Source organism: Perna viridis, chromosome 7 (genome assembly GCF_037379345.1).
Source record: "Perna viridis isolate PV_CMFRI_1.1 ecotype Kerala chromosome 7, ASM3737934v1, whole genome shotgun sequence".
NCBI lineage: Eukaryota > Metazoa > Mollusca > Bivalvia > Mytilida > Mytilidae > Perna > Perna viridis.
The window spans coordinates 22,137,472-22,157,512 of record NC_142451.1 but is presented as its reverse complement, the minus strand read 5'-3'; the positions used below and the strand labels follow the sequence as shown (position 1 = coordinate 22,157,512).

At 33.0% G+C, this 20,041-nt stretch overlaps 1 protein-coding gene across 1 annotated transcript; it reads left to right on the top strand.

The window, feature by feature from the left end:
* The first annotated feature begins 2,209 nt into the window (after positions 1-2,209).
* LOC148611802 (hephaestin-like) lies at positions 2,210-19,464 on the top strand. Its single transcript, XM_088595328.1, has 18 exons — positions 2,210-2,372; positions 2,749-2,836; positions 3,089-3,336; positions 4,337-4,549; positions 4,775-4,968; positions 5,145-5,284; positions 6,190-6,296; positions 6,555-6,726; positions 8,695-8,951; positions 9,577-9,794; positions 10,002-10,119; positions 10,345-10,560; positions 10,913-11,135; positions 11,381-12,299; positions 12,845-12,852; positions 18,339-18,373; positions 18,702-18,905; positions 19,259-19,464. Exons 1-18 carry the CDS (start codon positions 2,210-2,212, stop codon positions 19,462-19,464), a joined length of 3,729 nt encoding a protein of 1,242 aa, XP_088451454.1.
* The last annotated feature ends 577 nt before the right edge of the window (positions 19,465-20,041 follow it).

The window sequence follows — 20,041 nt, the reverse complement described above, 5'->3', positions numbered from 1 at the left end:
ACCCATGTAATAACACCTAGTAAAATCTGCAAAGTAACAATATTCATTTGTATTATAAATTAAGTAGTACTCCAGCTAAGAATCATGCAAAATGTGATTCATGGGTAAAAAGGCTACATATTTTTATTTTTGATATTTTGTTTGAATAGCCATAGTAAACAGAAATTTTTATTCAGTTCTTGATGTAACCCGTGTTCTTTGGAGATAATAATTATATAGAATGCACTGTATATTTAAAAATTAAGGGAGGTAACTCTGTTAATGACATTCAAATACAATAGAATCTATTGAAATTTCAATGCTGATTATCTCCTAATAGCAGGCACGCAGATTTGAATGAATAATTACACATTTCATAGTATAGACCTATAAAACAACTTAATTACAAAAATGAAAATATGTAGCCTTTTTTTGTGGTGTATCATATTTTTCAGATTTTGCATGATTCTTACGAAGACTTTTACTTAAGTAACTATATAAAGGTAGATTAATCTGTAAATATGATTTTTTTTATGTGTATTTTATATTGTTAAACAGTAACATTTGATAAATAAAGGGAAAATTATATTGGGATCTTCATAAATTAAAACAACAAATTAAATAACCCTTACAATATTTTTGATCTGCACAAGGCGCTGTATTTCCTATATGTGTAGAACGGTTCTAATGTAAATAAACAGACTGAAAATAAAGTTCAGTAATCCCTGATGTCTTATATTAACATTAAGGAATGATTACCTATTATTATGTCTGATCAAAATAACATAATTCTGTAGTCTCAAGCTATTCGTGTTGATCGATTGACGATAACAATTATTTTAATTCAAGAAATACCTCATTTAATTTTGATATGATTTAATCTTTAGATTTGTCGTTGTGGTACCAGTCTTGCACCATGAATCACCTGTACCACAGGAAGTGTCTGAATTTTATATGGACTGCTACTTAACAAGACAAACTTTTTGTTAAGAAAATTTAACATTATAACATAAACATTTTCCTCATCGGTTTGATGAGTGCAAAACGAAAGTGGAAGTAGAGAAAGTGGCTATTTAAAACTAAGGACTACTTTTCTTCCCGATCTCCTTGGACACCCCTTACTTTTTGGCGAAAAATGAATTTCTATATGTTCTTAGTATTGCTACACGAGAGGGTTTTATTGAATCAATTAAAATATTCATGTATATTCAAACCTTAAAGATTTAGGATTCACAATAGAAGTCTATGCGAAAATCAATGTAAGACTGAGGCCAACTAGATGAAATATGTGTTTAAAAATTTGTTAAAACAACTCATTATTCTTATCACCTCAATATATAATTTATATATTATTTACAGTAACTTTTTAAAAGTTTAAGACATTATAATCATATACCTTATCGGAACTAGATGATCTTCTATGCTGTTAATATAATATTGATTTCCACCTCGCTTGCTTTGTTTTTATTTCATATATGTATAAATGTTTTCCAATCTGTTTTGAACAATTTTTTTTATATAGTACACTAAGTGCATCTGATCTTATCTCTACATGTCAATTCTGTAATTAACTTCAAATATCGTATCACGCCTTAAAAGGTTGCCATCGTAAGTAATAAGTATTTCATTTTAATATCCTTTTCTTTGCGTTCATTTTACCTTTTTTTAAAGTCGTCGTGTGCTTTTTTTTTGCCATAACAGCAAGTATTAAACGCACTTTCCAAGCGAAAAACATTAACATATTTGCTTGTCCAACGAAAAACAATGCATAATTCAGCAACCTTTCGGATTACATGAATTCATTTGTCACGTACGCTTAAGCCACAGATGGTTAGAAGTAGTATAAAAGTTTTTCTTGGATGCCTGAGTGTTGTGTAGTCTCTTGACAAAGTCCAAAAGGTAAGTATCAATACTGGTAGGCACGAACTTCCCTATGTGTATTTAAGTTCAACTTTAAGCTTTCTTGATATTTAGTGCTTTTTGGGTTAACTCTTATAAGAAAGATGAGAGTTAAGGTATAAGATACGAAGTTGTTTTTAATTGAACTCTCAAAGTAAATGACAAAAACATTCTTACTTCAAATTCATTTTCGTTCTGATATTGAATTATAAGCATTATTACAGAACGCAAACTGTTACCTTTTGAAGAAAAACTATTGCATTTTATTTTACCATCAGTACCATTTCATTACAAAGAACCTTATTACCTTTCTTCCCTCTTTTTAGTCAGAATGGTAACCCTAAAAGTTGTCACTGTCATTTTGTTGGTCAGTGTATGCTACGGTGGTCATCAAAGATCTTATTATTATCATAGACACACATCTTTTAATTTTGGAGACCGATTCTATAAACAAACTGGAAAAGATGATACCCGTTACGAGGTACCAAAGGACGGTATGTCTTTAAAACTTAATTTAACACAAAAAAACGTTGAAATTGGAATATAATGAATTCACAATAGGAATAAATTACTGTGACGCCATATATAATTTTGAAACCCTGGTTCACTTTAATGCACTTTATATATCATTTTCATTTCACATTGGCATTATCAAAATTCGATTTTTCTGCGTTTCTATTATTTTTTTCCTTGGATTTCTGTAGGACTGTTTTGTGCTTTAAAAACCAAAATATTTCTATACAGTTATCATTTTTCATCCGTTTCTTAACTTCAAAAGAGTAATTAACTAAAATTTACGTGAATATGAGTACAATATTATTTGATGTTCGATAGATATTTCTATTTCTAAAAAAAATTATTTCCATCCAGCTTACGTGAATGAGTACTACCTAGCCTGTGACGATGTTGAGTGGGAATTTGCTCCTTTGAAAGAAAATACATTTAACAACGATATGAGGTATCTATTGGAGATGTAGCCTTGCAATGCATTTTTAAAACAATCAAAATGTTAAAAATATTATCCAGGTTTCATTTCATATCAGAAAAAAATGAATAATGTTTACCGGATTAATAAATAAAAAAATGAAACAATAACAGTAAATAGCTCAATAATGTCATTTATAAATGCGATACACAGGCTTACAGATAAATAAAATAATGTTTTACAAATTTTTTAACTCATCTGTCAATTTGTTATCCAATTTTAAAGCATTGCTAAGAAGTTCATGTATCCAGGAAAGGCACGTATGGGGAGCAAGTTTAAAAAGGCCGTTTACAAACAATATACGGATAATACTTATGAGAGAGAAATTCCAAAACCAGACTGGTTAGGTATGGTTGGTCCTTTACTGAAATGTGAGGTTAATGAGAAGATTGTGATACACTTGAAGAACAAGGCTTCTATACCATGTACAATCCATGCCTACCCTAACGTGTTTTACAAAGATACATCTGAAGGTATGCTTTCCTTTTACTGCAATCACTTATATTTCTCTTATAGATAAACAATTTGGAACGCATTTCTTCATTTTCAATAGGTGCACTATACAGTCACATTTATGCGCACTGTTTCGCACACCAATTTCACCCCATCTAATTTTATAAAACTAAAATTGATATTTTGTGGATATATAAATGTTGTTAAGCATTTACACATAGACATGTGCAATATATGTAATGATACACAGGTGTAATTTAAAAGAAGAATGGTATCCGGAACGTATCAGTCCCATACTGTATCACTCATCAGTATCAGCTGGCTGATTTTCGAAATGCCTTATTCCGCACGAACTTTAGGAACTAAAATTGCGAGTAAATGAATCGAAAAGGGTGTTATTATTTTTACACATTTTGCACCTCCTTTGTGCATCCTTTCACCCTGTGCTTGTGTCTAAGTGCCTGATATTTTATAAAACATAGTATGTGGCTGTTATATTTGGAGGAGCACCCCTGATTTGTACTAAAAATTGGCAATATTTTTTCAGTATGTTACCAAGGCTACTGGAATTTAGAACAGTAATCACTAAATAACTTATAAATTACTTGATCCTCCACATACCAAGCATAAGTATGTACTTTTTTTATGACAACACACATGAAATTTCTGTGTTGACTGCTAATAACAGCTTAATTTCAACAAAATGAGACCAATTTTTTAGAACTGACATAACCGTATAGTACTACCTAAACAACCCCTAAGATAATGCCTTTTTAATTTGTGTTTTTGGTTGTGTGTCGGTGGTAGTCCTGTAAGGTATGTAACAAAAACTAAAACTGTTCAGTTAATTTTACATTTCCTTTTGTAAAAATGATATATTCAATTTTTTTCACGTTCCATGCAAGAACTGTTCTAGTAATGAAAAAAAGTTATATATCCCAATCCGCAAAATATACGATGTTACTTTTGTATATAATTGCTGTTGTTTCTTACTTCCTTTGATTTTAATTCAATGAAAAGGAGCTTTGATCAATGATGGTACTCCTAACGAAGAAAAACCAGATGATAAACTTGAACCTGGACAATCATACACATATACATGGGAATGTCGAGCAGATTTTGGGCCTCTTCCGGACGATGAATCATGTATCACAGTTCCATACCATTCCCATTTTAAAGAACCCAAAGATATTCACTCTGGATTGGTAGGCATGGCCGTAGTGTGTAGACCAGGTAAAGCTCATGCTTCAATGAAATATAAAAGGTGCATTTGTTTATCTAACTTTATTTTTTGACAAGGCCCATCATCTGCCTTAGAATTCAAGGGTGCATATAATCTGAAATATGAAGGAAATCATGCATTAAGTAAACGACAATGTGTTGACTAAAAATTGAAAAACACTCAAATTCTTGCAACATGTAGTATGTACTTTATACATTTTTTAAAAACTTTTATAGGAACTCTAGAGAAACACGGAAAACGTAAGCGTAAAGACGGTGCACGAGAATGCATATATTATATGGACCAAACAAAAGAAGCAGATAGTCAATACTTTGAACATAACATTCAAAATTGTGGAAATCCAGATCTCTGCAAATCTTTGTTCAAAACAGGGAACAAACAGTTTATCGATTCAACTGTGATGCATCAGGTAAGTAAACATTATACATGTTGTTTTTATACAAAAGTTTTATTGCTTATAAGATTCAGAAAGCCATTGTAGAGGTTATAATAAGCAAATATGTAATGTATTTGAAGTATAGTAATAGAGTAATATTATTTCAAAGTTTTTTTGTAGAATGACGATCCGTTCATATTTTTCAATAGGGGAACGGTTATATCTTTGGTAATGGTCCAGACATGAAGGTTTGTGTTGGCGATAAAGTAGTTTTTTATACTTTTTCGTTGAACCTGGGATTCCACTCTTTTTTCATCAATGGACAGGCACTTAAATGGAACGGTGGAACGTAAGATTAACATTTGAAAAATTATATATAGACAGAGGTAAAAACATCATAACCTCAAAAGTGAAAAAAATAATAATCTGTAATTGAAAATGCAATCAACTTTTACTATAAGGGCAAATTTCATTTTTAGTTCATCTGGCCGAAGGCCATGTGAGCTATTGTCATCACTTGGCGTCCGTCGTCGTCGTCCGTCGTCGTCGTTAACATTTTTTCAAAACTCTTCTCCTCTGAAACTACTAGACCAATTGAACCCAAACTTGGTACGAATGTTTCTTAAGGTATCCTGCATAGAACTGATGTAGAGATTTTTGATTCGTCGAAAAAGCATGGCCGCCGTTACTAAAAATAGAACATAGGGGTCAGACAGTAGATTTTCGCATATATCTCCAAAACCTTTAGGTTTAGCCAAATTCTTTCAATAGCTGAAATGATCCTTATTTTTAAGACTACAAAAGCCTTCAGGCATAAAATTTGTCAGACGCCTTCTTATAGAGTTATTGCGATTGACAGAGGAAAATGACAGGTTTTTTTTACAGTTTTCAGCCAATGTCTTGAAAACTATGATAGATTTAGACTTTCATTTACTGAAATGATCCTTATGATAAGTCCTATCAAAGTTGTCTTGAGTCAAAATTGTTGGACAACGTCTTGTTTAATTTATTGGCCTTGAAAGGCAAAATTCAACTAGGCGAGCGATTAAGGCTCCTGGGAGCCTCTTGTTTAAACTAGACATAAAAATTAAATAGATAACAAAACAAAAGTTTACTACAGCTACAGTTGAATACGGGAGTTTCAATTTTATTAAGATATGTGTGGATCTGCACTAAATAACATGGATGTTTGTATACAGATAATGTCAAAATTCCTCAGCTTCCTTCTTGACATAATTTGAACTTTATATTTAGATATGAAACTTTGAGTTTCCAGCCAGGCACATCAAGGGCAATAGAAGTTTATCCAGAAAACGAAGGACGATTTGTGATGGGAAGTAGGAACCCGTATGGCTTCCAGCGTGAGTTCAGAAATGGAAATCACCAATGATGATAACTTTCTTAAAGTCCCTGAAATAAGGAACTTTATTTTTGACTGCTATAACTAAGCAGGATTTGTTTTCATTGCATTTTTTAAATTTTTTTTCTAAGAATTCATTTAGATATCATTTGTTATATTTCGCGCAAACCACTGCATAAATCAAACTTTTGCTATCGTCTTATAATTTCTGTAATATCAAATGATTGTGTCTATTTTTGTATATCATATCTTTTTGAAGGTGGTTTATTTAGTTTCTTGAATGTGGAAAAGTGTAAGCACATAGCAGCAAAACCTTCCAAACCAAGCGGTATAAAACGTGTTGTATATCTTGCTGCTACTGAAGTGAAGGAATCTACAGTTCCAGATGGCATCGTGACCCGAGTAGGACGTTTAACAAAAAATAGGAAAAAGTAAGAATCTTATTGTACATTCTCTGCATGGATACCGCAAATTGGAATATTTTGGCGGTAGTATTATTTTGGTTTATCTGGCACCTCCTTTAAAAGTGTCAAAAGTAAACACACCAAATTATAAGGTTTGCGCATATTTAGACTGCCAATATATTGGTGCATTATCAATGTTGAGCGAATGACGAACAATGTATACACAAATGCGTTGTTTGCTTACCTAAAGTGACCCCCACAAACCTAATTGAAAAGATTTTATTACTATTATTTATTTTATCCAGAAAACTGAAGAAATTAATCTGTAACTGCAAGTAATATTATTTGATTGCTTTCAATCTGAGGAAAAAGTAAATAAAACACACTAAATTTAAACATTCATGTATTGTCAGAAAACTACCAAAAATCCCAATTTTACAACACGTTTCACTCCCTTAAGATTTAACTGAAACATTTATTACTTCTACTTTATAGAAAATGATTCTAGGAGAATGTACTCTTAAAGAGTACATTAAATATATCATAATCACGTGGTTTATAGAGTTAACGGAAAATGTGTATTTGTTGAACTACCGTCTATGTACTCCACAAAAAAAAAACAAAAAAAAAAACAAAAAAACATACAAACAGCGCTATATAGCTGGATCTGCAAAATGTAATACCAAAGCTCTTTTGTATCCAGTCCTACTATGATTCTTGGTACTCCCGTAGTTGTATTGTTTTAATGTGGTTCCTGAAAAATTTGAAAGATCTTCTGGAATCCCTCAATTCAAGATTATTATCAGAATGCAACAGCATTATAACCTATGATTTTTCAACTCTTTTATTCTTCTATTCCCCATACTCAGTTGAAATCCCGACTCAAAAACATTATATATCATTGTTACTCCAGAAATGATGATACACCTGATACACCGAGATACAAATATGTAGTTCTTGTTAGAGATTTCTAAAATAATATCAAACTCACCGTGCATATAAACAGAAGAAACGTTTTCTAATTGCTGGAATTTTTTTATCGACAACAAATTTGTCCAGTGTGGTGACCACGTTTTTCAACAAACGGTCGGCATTCCAATAGAATACATGCTAACCTATTCTTTTACTCTTATGAGACTGACCTTATAGCTGTTCTGTTCCAGAAGAAGGAAAATAGCTAGATCCTTCAATCTTAGTTTCCGCAATATAGATGACGTATTATCGTTGAACAATCCAAATTTCGGGGAGTTTATACATCGCATCCTACCCAAAGAACTTGAGATGAAGGATACTGCAGACGCTGTGAGGTCAGCCTCATATCTTGACCTACACTTTGAGATCCAAAATAAAGGAAATCTATTCACCAAACCATACGACAAACGCGATCACATTTCATTCCGTATTGTCAACTTCGCTTTCATTTGTGCCAACATTCCTTCAGTACCTGAGTATGAAGTTTTCATATTTCAACTCATACGTTATGCCTGAGCTTGCCGTGACTACGCAGACTTTTTGTATCGCGCTAGATTACTTACAGTTAGGCTTCTGTAACAGCGTTACGTTGCTACGAGATTGAAGTCATCACTACAGAAGTTTTGTGGTCCTCATTATGAAATCGTGGATTGTTACAGTGTATCCATCTGCACCACAAAAACCGATTTGTTCAATGTGTCATAGTTTTCCTGTCCTCTTTCGTCTATCCTGGACAACTTTTTATGGGCAACTCGGTGGGTGTTTATAGAAAAGCAGAGGACGCTTACCATACCGGTGCACCTAGCCCATGATCCAAGTTTTTAATGGGGTCCGAGTTCATCATTTACTTGTGTTACTGTGTATGTATTATTTTGGTTATTGTATGTTCTTTGTTGTGTGTGTGTGTCTGTCTGTTTTTCATGTCTGAGAATCTAGAATCTGGTTCCATTGATTACACTTTTTTTCTTACATTGATCTTTAAAATTTAAAAAAGTGTATTATCATATCACCTCTTTTCATCAGGATAGAAAAGGCCTATCTGAAAGTTGGAAAACGTAAACATGGGCGTTTTGTTGCTTATAAAGACAAGTATTTCAAGAAAAAATCGGAAATACCGGAGCACAGAATCAACCTTGGACCCCATGTTTACGCTGAAGTTGGTGACGTCATCGAATTCCATCTGAAAAATAAAATGAAGCATAGACCAGCATCAATCAATCCAATAGGGCTAGACATAATGAAGGAGAATGAAGGAGTATTGTACAGATCTAACCGCGACGGTAAGAGAATATTGGTCAATCCTTCACATGGATCCAGTCTAACAACAGGCTTATTACAGAGTCACATTTAAATAGACCTTATAAACACTGCAAACACTAAATGGCCACCGTGGCGTGAAAGATCGGCTCCATTTTATTATCAAATATTAGAAAGTCAAAATTATATTTATTGATTAGTCAATACATAGTACTATTAATTATATACATCTACATCCGAAAGTACAAAGTAAAAACAAACGACACATTCCATTATATATAAGATAATTTTTTGTCTCAAGATTATAAAAATGAGAATATGTGCATGCTTTGTTTTTATGCATTCGTTTAGCCAACATATACTCTATACAAATTTGTTATAATACTGAGAAAAAAAGTATATATATAAATACTTGTTAGATAAATGAGCAAGAAGACAAATTAATATTTTATAATCTGTAAGCAACCTTTCTTTGAAAAAGAGTTTGTAGCGTATTTTCATATGTACGACTTCGTTGAAAATAATTTACTTACCATTCATAAACAGATCACAAATCAACTTTTTGAAACCTCATGATCAAGGACCAAAATATAATTTTGATCCATATATCGTTTTTACGAAATAGTCAAATGTATTTTCTTGTTTCAGATGACAGATTAAGCGGAAAAATAACCTACCCAGGCGAAACAAATGTGTACACATTTATGGTACCGGAATCGCATGCCATATTAACCAAACTTGACAAGCGGTGCTACACAACTCACTATTTCTCATCAGCAGAAAGTTTTGGTGATGGAACCTCCTTGGGGCTCACAGGACCTATGACAATTTGTAATAGGGGAGGCATGTCTGAGACAGGAGTTCCGGTTTGTTAGTCTTTCATATATTAAACCCTAAAGGGTGAAGCAGGAGAAATGCATCCTATTTTCTGTGGAGTCTTAATATTTCAAAATTAAAAATAAAACTTACTTTTGTCATCCCGGAGTGGCTGTTGCCTCTTTGACATATTCACCCAATCCATTCTAGTTATAACAAACATTGCAGATATACAAAGTCTACTTTTTATCTTATAGATTGGTTATGACAAACAGTTCTTCCTTCGGGCAGGTGCTAGTTCTTCAGATTGCGATTTAAGCACCAAGCAGCACAATAGATACAGTAGATATTCGACTAAAGGCCTTACATTTGCAAGTAGGTACAGTGGAACAGTTTGACATAGCTCTTTTTAGTATTAATACGACGCTTTAAACTTTTGAAATTTTAAAATGTATTCTGTAAAAAAATGTGTAATTGCATTTTACTGCAATATATAGTGACTACATTATCTCAAAGCGAAAATTGAAAGTGCCCTTGTCAAATAATATAATCAAATGTGTTCCCTTGATTATGAATTCTTCGCTTAATATTTCATTTCAGATATAAATGGCTACCAATTTGGCAACGTTAAAGGCTTAGAAATGTGTTTAGGAGAACGGGTTCTTTTTACGTTGACTGGCTTTGCATGTCATGATGACGGATACCAATCATTCATCTTCGAGGGAAACAATGTGGAATACAACGGAGAACATACAGATGGCGTAACGATGGGTAACGGGCAGACCATAACTGTGTCGATGACTCCAGATAGTTTGGGTAATATATGCTAAATCATCATCAGCAGAAGTACGTCGTAGCTGTTTCAAACTTAATTAGTTATCTATTTTTTATCTCTCGACTTAAATAAGACAAACACAAAAGAGTAACTCTACCTTTTCTGCTCTAATTGCTATACATTAGTCGGCACTTGGTCATTGGTCAATGTTTCGCGACAACGTTTTGTGGGAGTAATTGTCGTTGATAAAACAGATAAGGATAATTTGTAATGGTGTTTTAACTGAAGACTAAAGGTTCTGGTGTGTAGAGTTAGGCAATACAGGCCCCTTGTTGCTTCTATATGTTGTTAGTTTTTCATTTTGTTTAGTGAACTGTTCTCATTATAATCCAGGTAAATGGCATATTAAGAGCGGAATGACCCACTACCAAGAAGAAGGAATGGTTGCCGTATATAATGTTATAGATTGTGGTAACGTAGCTTCAGTGCCACCCAAGACTCTCCTGCCAAGTGGTACTGTCAGAAGATATTATATTGCTGCACAAAAAATCAAATGGCAGTATGTGAATCAAAATACTCATCCAGTTACTTTGGTAGATCTTCGGGATCCTGACACGTAAGTTTAATATCCAGAAAATTGAAATAGGTAATATATACGTTTCTCTCTTTTTTCATCAGTCGATTGTTGATATTTCACAGCATAAAACATAACTGTCATAATCGGTTAAGCACATATTGTAATAATTAATTGAGAAATACAAAGCTGCAAAACAGAAAATATCAGACTGTTCATCCGATCGAAATCGTCTCTGAAGAAAGAAATAAGCATCTTTATCTAATTTATGTAATTGTATATTTTAGCGATGGTCATTTGTTCGTCACAGATGATAAGAAATACATCGGAACGAAGTTCTATAAAGCTGTTTATAGAGAATATAAAGATAAAAGCTTTAGGAAACAGGTTCGGCGCAAATCTAAAGATATTCATTTAGGTATCTTAGGACCAATGATACACGCCGAAGTTGGTGATACAATCGAAATAGTTTTCAAAAACAAGTTAAAGGTACCTGTTACGATCAACTTGAGGAATTTAGTGGGATCAAATAAAATGGCGAGAGAACAGGCATCGAGAGGAGTTGCTCCAGGGAGAAAAGCAACATACAGATGGCATGTTTCAATTCGATCAGGCCCAACAGAATGTGAACCTAATTGTGTTGCACGATCATATGAATCTACAACAAACCCAACTGCTGACGCTAGTACAGGTCTTTTTGGACCACTTGTTATCTGCAGAGAAGGCGTTCTTGATAAGAAAAACTGTAGGCGAGATAGGCAAGTCACAGAGTTTGCAATTAATCCGTCAATTTATGATGAACGAAATAGTCATTACATTAAGAAAAACCTAAAGAAATATGCACCTAAGAGAAGAGATCTGGAAGACCCGAACTTTATTAAAGCAATGAGAAGGAACGCACTAAACGGAAAGAGTTTCTTCAATACCCCCGCACTTAACATGACTGTAGATGACCGTGTTTGTTGGTACGTAATAGGGACTGGTGACACACATTCATACCACACTGTAAAATTTCACGGTCAGCCACATGTAGCAAACACTTTCTGTAAACATAAACATTCGTCTGTCGTCTCTGTCACAGCTGGGACCTACAAAACCGTCTGTTTCGATGCTGATCATGCAGGTATTTGGAAAATTGATAACCAGGACGGAGCCAACAAATTTGCTGGATCCATGGCTGTCTTCTCTATCGCCGAGAGAGACTGGGTAATTTGTATTAAATACATTTTCTTGTAGTGTAGATCATGAGTAGATCAAGAATGCCTGATCGATTTACAAAACCTGCTGATTTGTTTTCTTTTGTAAACATATTTTAACTTATAATATTCCGAAACTTTAGATGAATAGAACTATTAAATATCAGTCTACAAAACTGAATTATGACAACACCATACCAGACGCTAGGTTTTAATGTCACATCCAAATTTATCATCACTTATTCCATTTAATTCAAATTAATTGTACTCTGTTCTATATTATTTATAATGATTTGAAAATCAAACAAGGATGTGAAAATTTTAAAAAATTTGCGTATTTCGTGGAAAAAAACATAACAATTATAGTATTCATTTTTATCTAAAAACAACTAATAGCTTAACAACAAGTTATGGTACGGTGTTTATTACAATATACTGCAATGGTGAATCGCAATACTCAAACAGTAGATTGTAATCTGAAATTAAACAGAGGTTTCACATCATTGTTTTTTAATTTTTGTAATCAATATACATATATATTTAATTTGATTTCAGAGCGATAAGTAACTGATGCTGCACAGTCAGACGCAAAGACCCTATGATTAACAGATAAATATAGAATTGTATTTGTTGTTGTTTTGATTTGTTGTGAGTGTTTGTTTGTAAGGGTTTTTTATTTTGTTTTTGTTGTATTTTCATTTTTGTTTTTGTTTGTTTTTTGTTTTTTGTTTGTCTTTTTTTTCCCGTTTTATTCCTTTTTTCTTGTTACAAAAGTGCTATAGCAGAATACAATATTAGTTTTTTTATGCAATTTATAATGATGTGTACTTTGTACAGAATATAAATGTGTGTATCTGCACAATTTTCAGTCAGTTGTCAAAATATATATATGGTTGTTAGCAGAAATAAAGAAAAATCTTCACATCCTTTGAATTGTTTTTTCCACACAATGATCAGCATTTTAGATACAAAAAATGCATTTATTGGGTCGTCTCCTGGTTGTATAACATATCTGTTTCACAATGATGGAACGCATTTCATTAACTATTCATTGATCACTTTAGTATATTGATGATGCAGCATGATTGAAAAAATTTCAATTCGAAATGATGTATCATGATTGAATAATTTCCTATTTGATATTTTCTCCTCGCACCATCTTTCCCCGAATAACCATGGGACAAATAACACAATTACTCGACTTAATATGATAACTCAGGAAGTTACCACCATTATGTAAAACAATTTTAGTTAGCCTGATACTTATGGTGTATATGTTTAGCTATTGCAATTGCCTATCGTTGTCTGTCAACGTCTTTAACGTTTCTCTAAAACAATACAAAAACAACAACAACAACAGAAACAAACAAAAACAAAAAACACAAAAAGACACAAAAAAAAACTAAAACACAGGGAAAAAACACCGAAACCTTTATTGTAAATGAATAAATTTTAATGTTTGCACCTATTTATATCTGACCATCGTAAAAAAAAGAAAGAAAGTACTTGTCAAAACTGAAATGCTAAAATTTAAACACTTGACCATCTTAGTTGTTGAAAATGTTACTTATTTATCACATTTGAAAGAACTATTTTTCAACAACATGTTGGCATTCCAATTTATTCTCAGTTTCTTCTAATTTTGTTTTTTATCACAACTAGTATATTCACTTCGCAATGGAAGAGGGGGGTTAGCTGCTGTAAAAACTAGATTTAACCCACCATTCTGTTTGAAATGCCTATACCAAGTCAGGACCTTTGTGGTACTAGCTGCTCCGTTGGTGTAATATCTATTTTGCCAGATTAATTTTGGAATTGACTTGATTATGGATCGGATTAGTTTTCGGTAATTTTGTTTTTACCCTTAGTTCCTTGCTGCCATATTGCAATCCTTATTCAGACAAGGATTGTTTTCAAAATATAATCGATGGTATCGTTCTTAAGGCCGTCGTCGTTTCCATAGTTGCCAGATATGCAGTTGTGACTTCCTTATTCGTATATTCTGTGTTGTTGAAATTCTAAGCTATTTTAGAAAATAAAATTTAAAACTAAAACAACTGTGAATCTTAGGAATGCACTTGGTTTCACATATAAGAAAAATGTAGATCTAACAAAATTGTAAATGTTTAAAGAGTATTCAAGGGAACCAAGGTTATAGCGGTAATCAAAAGAATGTAATCCAGGGACAAAGACCAGACATGGAAAACAGACATACACTACAAAGAACATAAAGTAACTAAAATCATACATACAAAGTAACAAAAGTAAATGAGCAACTTGGACTCCACTAAAAACTGGGAGCATGGACCAGGTGCACCGGTAGTGTAAGCGTCCTCTGCTTTTCTAGAAACACCCGCCGCGTTGCTCATAAAAAGTCAAGTCCGGGGTAGACAAACGAGGGAAGGAAAACTATGACCCGTTGAATAAATCAGTTCTCATGATGCTGATGGATACACCATAACGATCCACGAGTTCATGATGACGACCGTAAAATTTCTGTGGTGATACTTCAATCTAGTAGCAACATAACCCTGTTCCAGAAGCCTATTTGTTAGAGTTCTAGCGCGATACAAAAAGTCTGCGTAGTTTCGACAAGCTCTGGCATATCGTATGAGTTGTGATATGAACACTCCATACGCAGGAGAGCCGAAGGATGTGGATAACATCATTAGAAATTAAAAATGTGGATAACATGTTGAAAAAAATCAGACAATCCACCACCATAGACCGACTAATTCTTACTTACTTACTTCTTTATTAAGATATTACCGGGTTTACCGTTCGGTAGAAGTATATTGAAAATGAAATCAACATAATTGCAAAAGAAAAATATTTTAACACTAAAACTATGCATAATGAATACCTAGAATAATTATGGTATTAATGAACATATCATTAAATGTTTGTATTAACATAAAATACCATGTTCGCAGTTTTCCTAAATAAATTATGAATGAAAATCGACGTTGTTTGAATCAGCAAAAAATTGAACCTTCAAACTGAAAAAAAAATATACGTAACAGATTTGAAAAAAATCTGATTTTTACGTAAACATCAACTGTATATATACTAGTACGACAATGCTGTATGTGTATTTCATTAAACAGGGATATAAAGAGTTATGGGTATTATAAGGGTCTGGGGTAAGATCTATATGTTTTTGTTATTCTTACAGATATCTTTGTAAATGAACACAAAACATGAGTCCTCTACTTACATTTAATTATTTTTCTTTGGTTTAATTTTCTTCTGGATAAAGAACATGTTAATTTAATCAGATATCTTGTTTCACTAAATATCCAAAGTAAAATCATTTTCGGTCTTCAATAAATCAAATATCATTTTCATATGAAATGTTATAACAATTACTGAACTGCTAAACTCTAGGCAATAGTCAAAGGAATAGTCAATAGGAAAGGACAACATCGTGGAAAAACTGGAAAGTTGCAAACCACCGCTATTGTCATGACTTGGAACATGCATTTCTGATGTAAATGGTGGGTTAATTCGGGTTTTATAACACTGAAGCTTGTTGATTATGAATTTCTCACATCTCGTGAAATATTGTTTTTATTTTGAATAGCTCACCAAGCCTCGCGATCAATACTACAAAATTTATTTTACTCGATGTGAGCAATTCCATAATCAATTCGTTATCGTTGTAGATATTAGTATAACACTACACGTCCTACTTTTGCTATGGTTAATTATTTCCGGTATATTTCAAAACCAACAGGCAGCGTAAAATCGGTAAAATCAGTATTCAAAGCAGTACAAAAGATATACAAATAATTGTTTGTTGTTGTGTCAACTTGAAATATTAAGAAAATATGTTGTATATTTAGTTTATTGATAGAATGCTTACTTACGAAAATGTATAACTTTTTCATTATGAAATATGCTATAAATGCAGAAAAAGCACAATACCCTTAAGAATTGAATTAATGACAGGATCGAGATTGTGTAGTTATAAATCAATCCTTAAAAAATCTGTTCTATTTGCTATTTTATTTGCTAGTTTTTATCCGAATGTTCATAATACGAATGAGTACATTAAATCCTTTGAGACTCTCCACAGCATTGATGATATAAATCTAATGGGAATCTTTAAGACTTTGTTTGCACTACCTCTGTTAAAGCAATTATAACCTGTTTTAATTCTTTGATTACTGCAACAACCTTGCTTCCCTTAATTACTCTTCCGTTTTGTTGTATCGCAAAGGTTAAACAACATGTTACCATTCTACAAATATTCAACTCAACTGCTATTTTTTCTGCAAACATAAGCTGGACAAAAATTGTATTGTCTAAGACCTACAATCGTGAAGGATTATAAGTTCTTTTTTTGTGACTTTTCTGAACTCGCAAAACCTTCATGCGAAAATAACTATTTGATATAAAAGAAATACACTTTTTTTCAGGTGCGGGTCCAATGTTCTATTTGATCTCGTTTCTTTTGATACGTACCATTTCTTCGTTTCTTTTGATACGTACCATTTCTTCGTTTCTTTTGATGCGTACCATTTCTTCGTTTCTTTCTGGTTTAAATGATCAGAGATTATCTGCCGCAAAGCAGCAGCCTTCGTGCTTCCTTTTCCCTTTTTTCTGCATATTCTAGATCAAGCATTATCATCTTTCACCTTTTTAGTTTTAATTCCTGAATTACACATATTTCACCCTTTTTCTCATATATTTTAGGTTTGATTTGTCTATTTTAGATGATTTTCCTCGGTTTCCATATTAATATGTTAAAGTAAATGATATCACCTCGATGTGAAACGCACATTATGTTGTTCCATTGTTATTTTTATAACTCAGCTTTGACACAGGTTTGCTTTAATCAAATCGTACTCGATTGTAATATAACCGCTGCCACTGACTGAGTAGTACAAGATAACCCTTCCTGAGCACCTGTTTTAATTTCCGATTTTTTAATGATTTTCTTATCCGTATGTATAATATATAGTTGTATTTTATTCTTTTTGCTGCATTGTGTATGGATTATATATCTAACTCCAGTTTTTACCTTAAGGCCTTGATCTTGTATTTTGGTGTTTCTGAATTTTCCAGTTATAGATACTTTCATATTTTTTGCCAATATTCGAACATTTGCAATAGTGAGATGATGGTGCTGTGTAACCTGTCTTTAGTTTCAAAATGAATAGAATGGCTGCTTTTAGTCATCTCATTCCAAATTATCTTCCATATATACCGAAGAAGCTATTTTCAAAATGCTCGAATTCTTTATCAACAACATATTTGTCGAGTATAAAGGGCGCGTTTTTCAACAAACGGTCAGCATTCCAATGGGAGCAAATTGTGCTCCTCTACTTGCTGACCCTTTCCTTCACTCTTATGAGGCTGACTTTATAGCTGATCTGATCCAAAAGAGGAACATCATTTTGCTAGATTCTTTAATCTCAATTTCCGATGTATAATCGTTTTCGAGGATTTCATACATCCAAGGAAGTTGAGATAAAGGAAAAACATACACTATAAAGTCAGCCTCATATCTTAACCTACACTTAGAAATCGATGGAAAGATTTTTTTTTAACCAAACTACACGACAAACGCGATGACTGTTCATTCCGTATTGTCAATTTTCCTTTCATTTGTGCCAACATCCCTTCAGTACCTGCGTATTGTGTTTTCATATCTCAACTCATATGTTATGCCAGAGCTTGTTGCAACTACGCAGATTTTTCGCATCGCTCAAGACTTCCTTCCACTAGTCATCACTACAGAAGTTTTATGGTCGTCATCATGAACTCGTGGATCGTTACGGTGTATCCATCTGCAACCTGAAAACATTGGATAATTATTTGTCATGCAGCTATTTATGTTCAAAGTATATTATAGAAATCCCTGCGTGAAAAAATTAACAACGTGTTATACAGTGTAATCTTCCATTTGCTCAATTTTAGAATTATCCGAAATGGCTTTTCCGGCTATTTTGGTTTCTCTTTTACTTTGTGGGTCGTTTTAATGTTCCACTGAGGCAAGGTTCAGACGGCATGACTATTTTGGTGATTTTGGTGACCGTTTTAGGAACCAAGAAAATGGTTCTCCTTTGCCTGATGATGGTAAGTCTTTGTCTTTGTTTTAAGAAACCTAATTTCATCTTTCGTGCATTTTTCTGCTATATATTAGTATATTGCAAGGCTATTAAGCGCACAACCAGTTCCTGGTATATGAATGAAAATTGGGGCATTTTGGTTGTCTAAGGACTAATTAATGTTGATAAGATACGATCCATTTCATTGAAACACGTGAATTTTCCCATGTCTAAGGTCATAATTTATTACAGTCATTACAAAAACCATTTTAAGATTGTTAAACTGTTTTTTTTCTTTTTCCGGGTTAAATTGATGTCATGGTATGAATCATGCAACATATTTTGTTTAATTTCAGGGGCTCTTTTCATTAATGGGACTCCTGCTGATCAAAAATTAGATGACAAAGTAAATCCAGGACAAAAATGGACATACACCTGGGAATGCAGAGAAAACTTTGGACCATTTCCTGATGATGACAATTGTCTTGTTGTTCCATATTATTCTCATTTTGAGGAACCCCGTGAAATAGATTCTGGGATGGTCGGAACAACTCTTGTTTGTAAAAAAGGTGTATACTGTTTATATTGATAATGAAAATAAATGTCAATAAATGTATCAGATGTGCAAAATATGCAAAACTGAACAATCCGCAGTGACAATTATTGTTATTACCTCAGCTCCAAAGTTAGCACATATTTACACTATATGTAGCTCACAGAACAGACCGTTATCGGTTTATTAATAGCATGAAAAGTGCAAAGAAGAATTCTGGCCTCATGTACAAATACAACACTTGAATGCTTTGTTATTTGCAGATGATCACAATCTAAACGTTTTTGTGTAATTTCGTGGGTTTAAAGGTAAAAACAATATAAAAACTAGCACGTTTTGATATCAAATTATTTGTTACAGGTACCTTAGGGAAACACAAAGACCGAACTTGTCGTGATGTAGACGGAGAGATCGTTCTATGCACTGAAGACATCAAAGAAGAAAACAGCCCTCTGTATGAGAAGAATGCCGATAGCTGTGAAAACGTGGGCTTTGTCATTATCTCTGGAAGAAACAAGATCCCACCTTTGTTGAATCGACGACTATCCATGCGGTTCGTATATTGAATTAAGAACCCCGAGTGGTTGGTACATTGATGAACATTCTAAATCTAATGCCGCCGACGATTCAACCCACTATGTTATATCAGCTTCGGAATGATGAAGATATTACTCTCTTCTTTGGTAGGATGTCGGTTAATCTGTTTTTCAATCAACAATAGTTGAATGGAATAAACTAGACAGAACACCAAGAGAGATCCAGTCCCTAGATAAGTTTAAGGAGCTAGTCGTAGGGTAAGGGACACAACTCTTAAAATCATTGGAACGTTTGTATTCGGCATTTTACATCAATCTCATGTAAGCATCACAGTAATTGGATTGATTTCATTCTGTTTCAAATGAAAGCTTGATAGGCTTTGGTGATATTTGATATGATACAAACATATCACTGATTTCAAGAGTTGTGTCTCTTACCCTAGGTCTACCTACTTAAATCGTATTTTCTGAACTCCAGGGATAAATTGTTTCTAAACAATTTAAGTATACCTTAAAAAAATTAAATAGATTGTGAACTCAACTTCGTATTTCTTCATCCTTTCAGACTTTGATTTCTATAGAGTTAATATCATGCAAATTCTGTTGT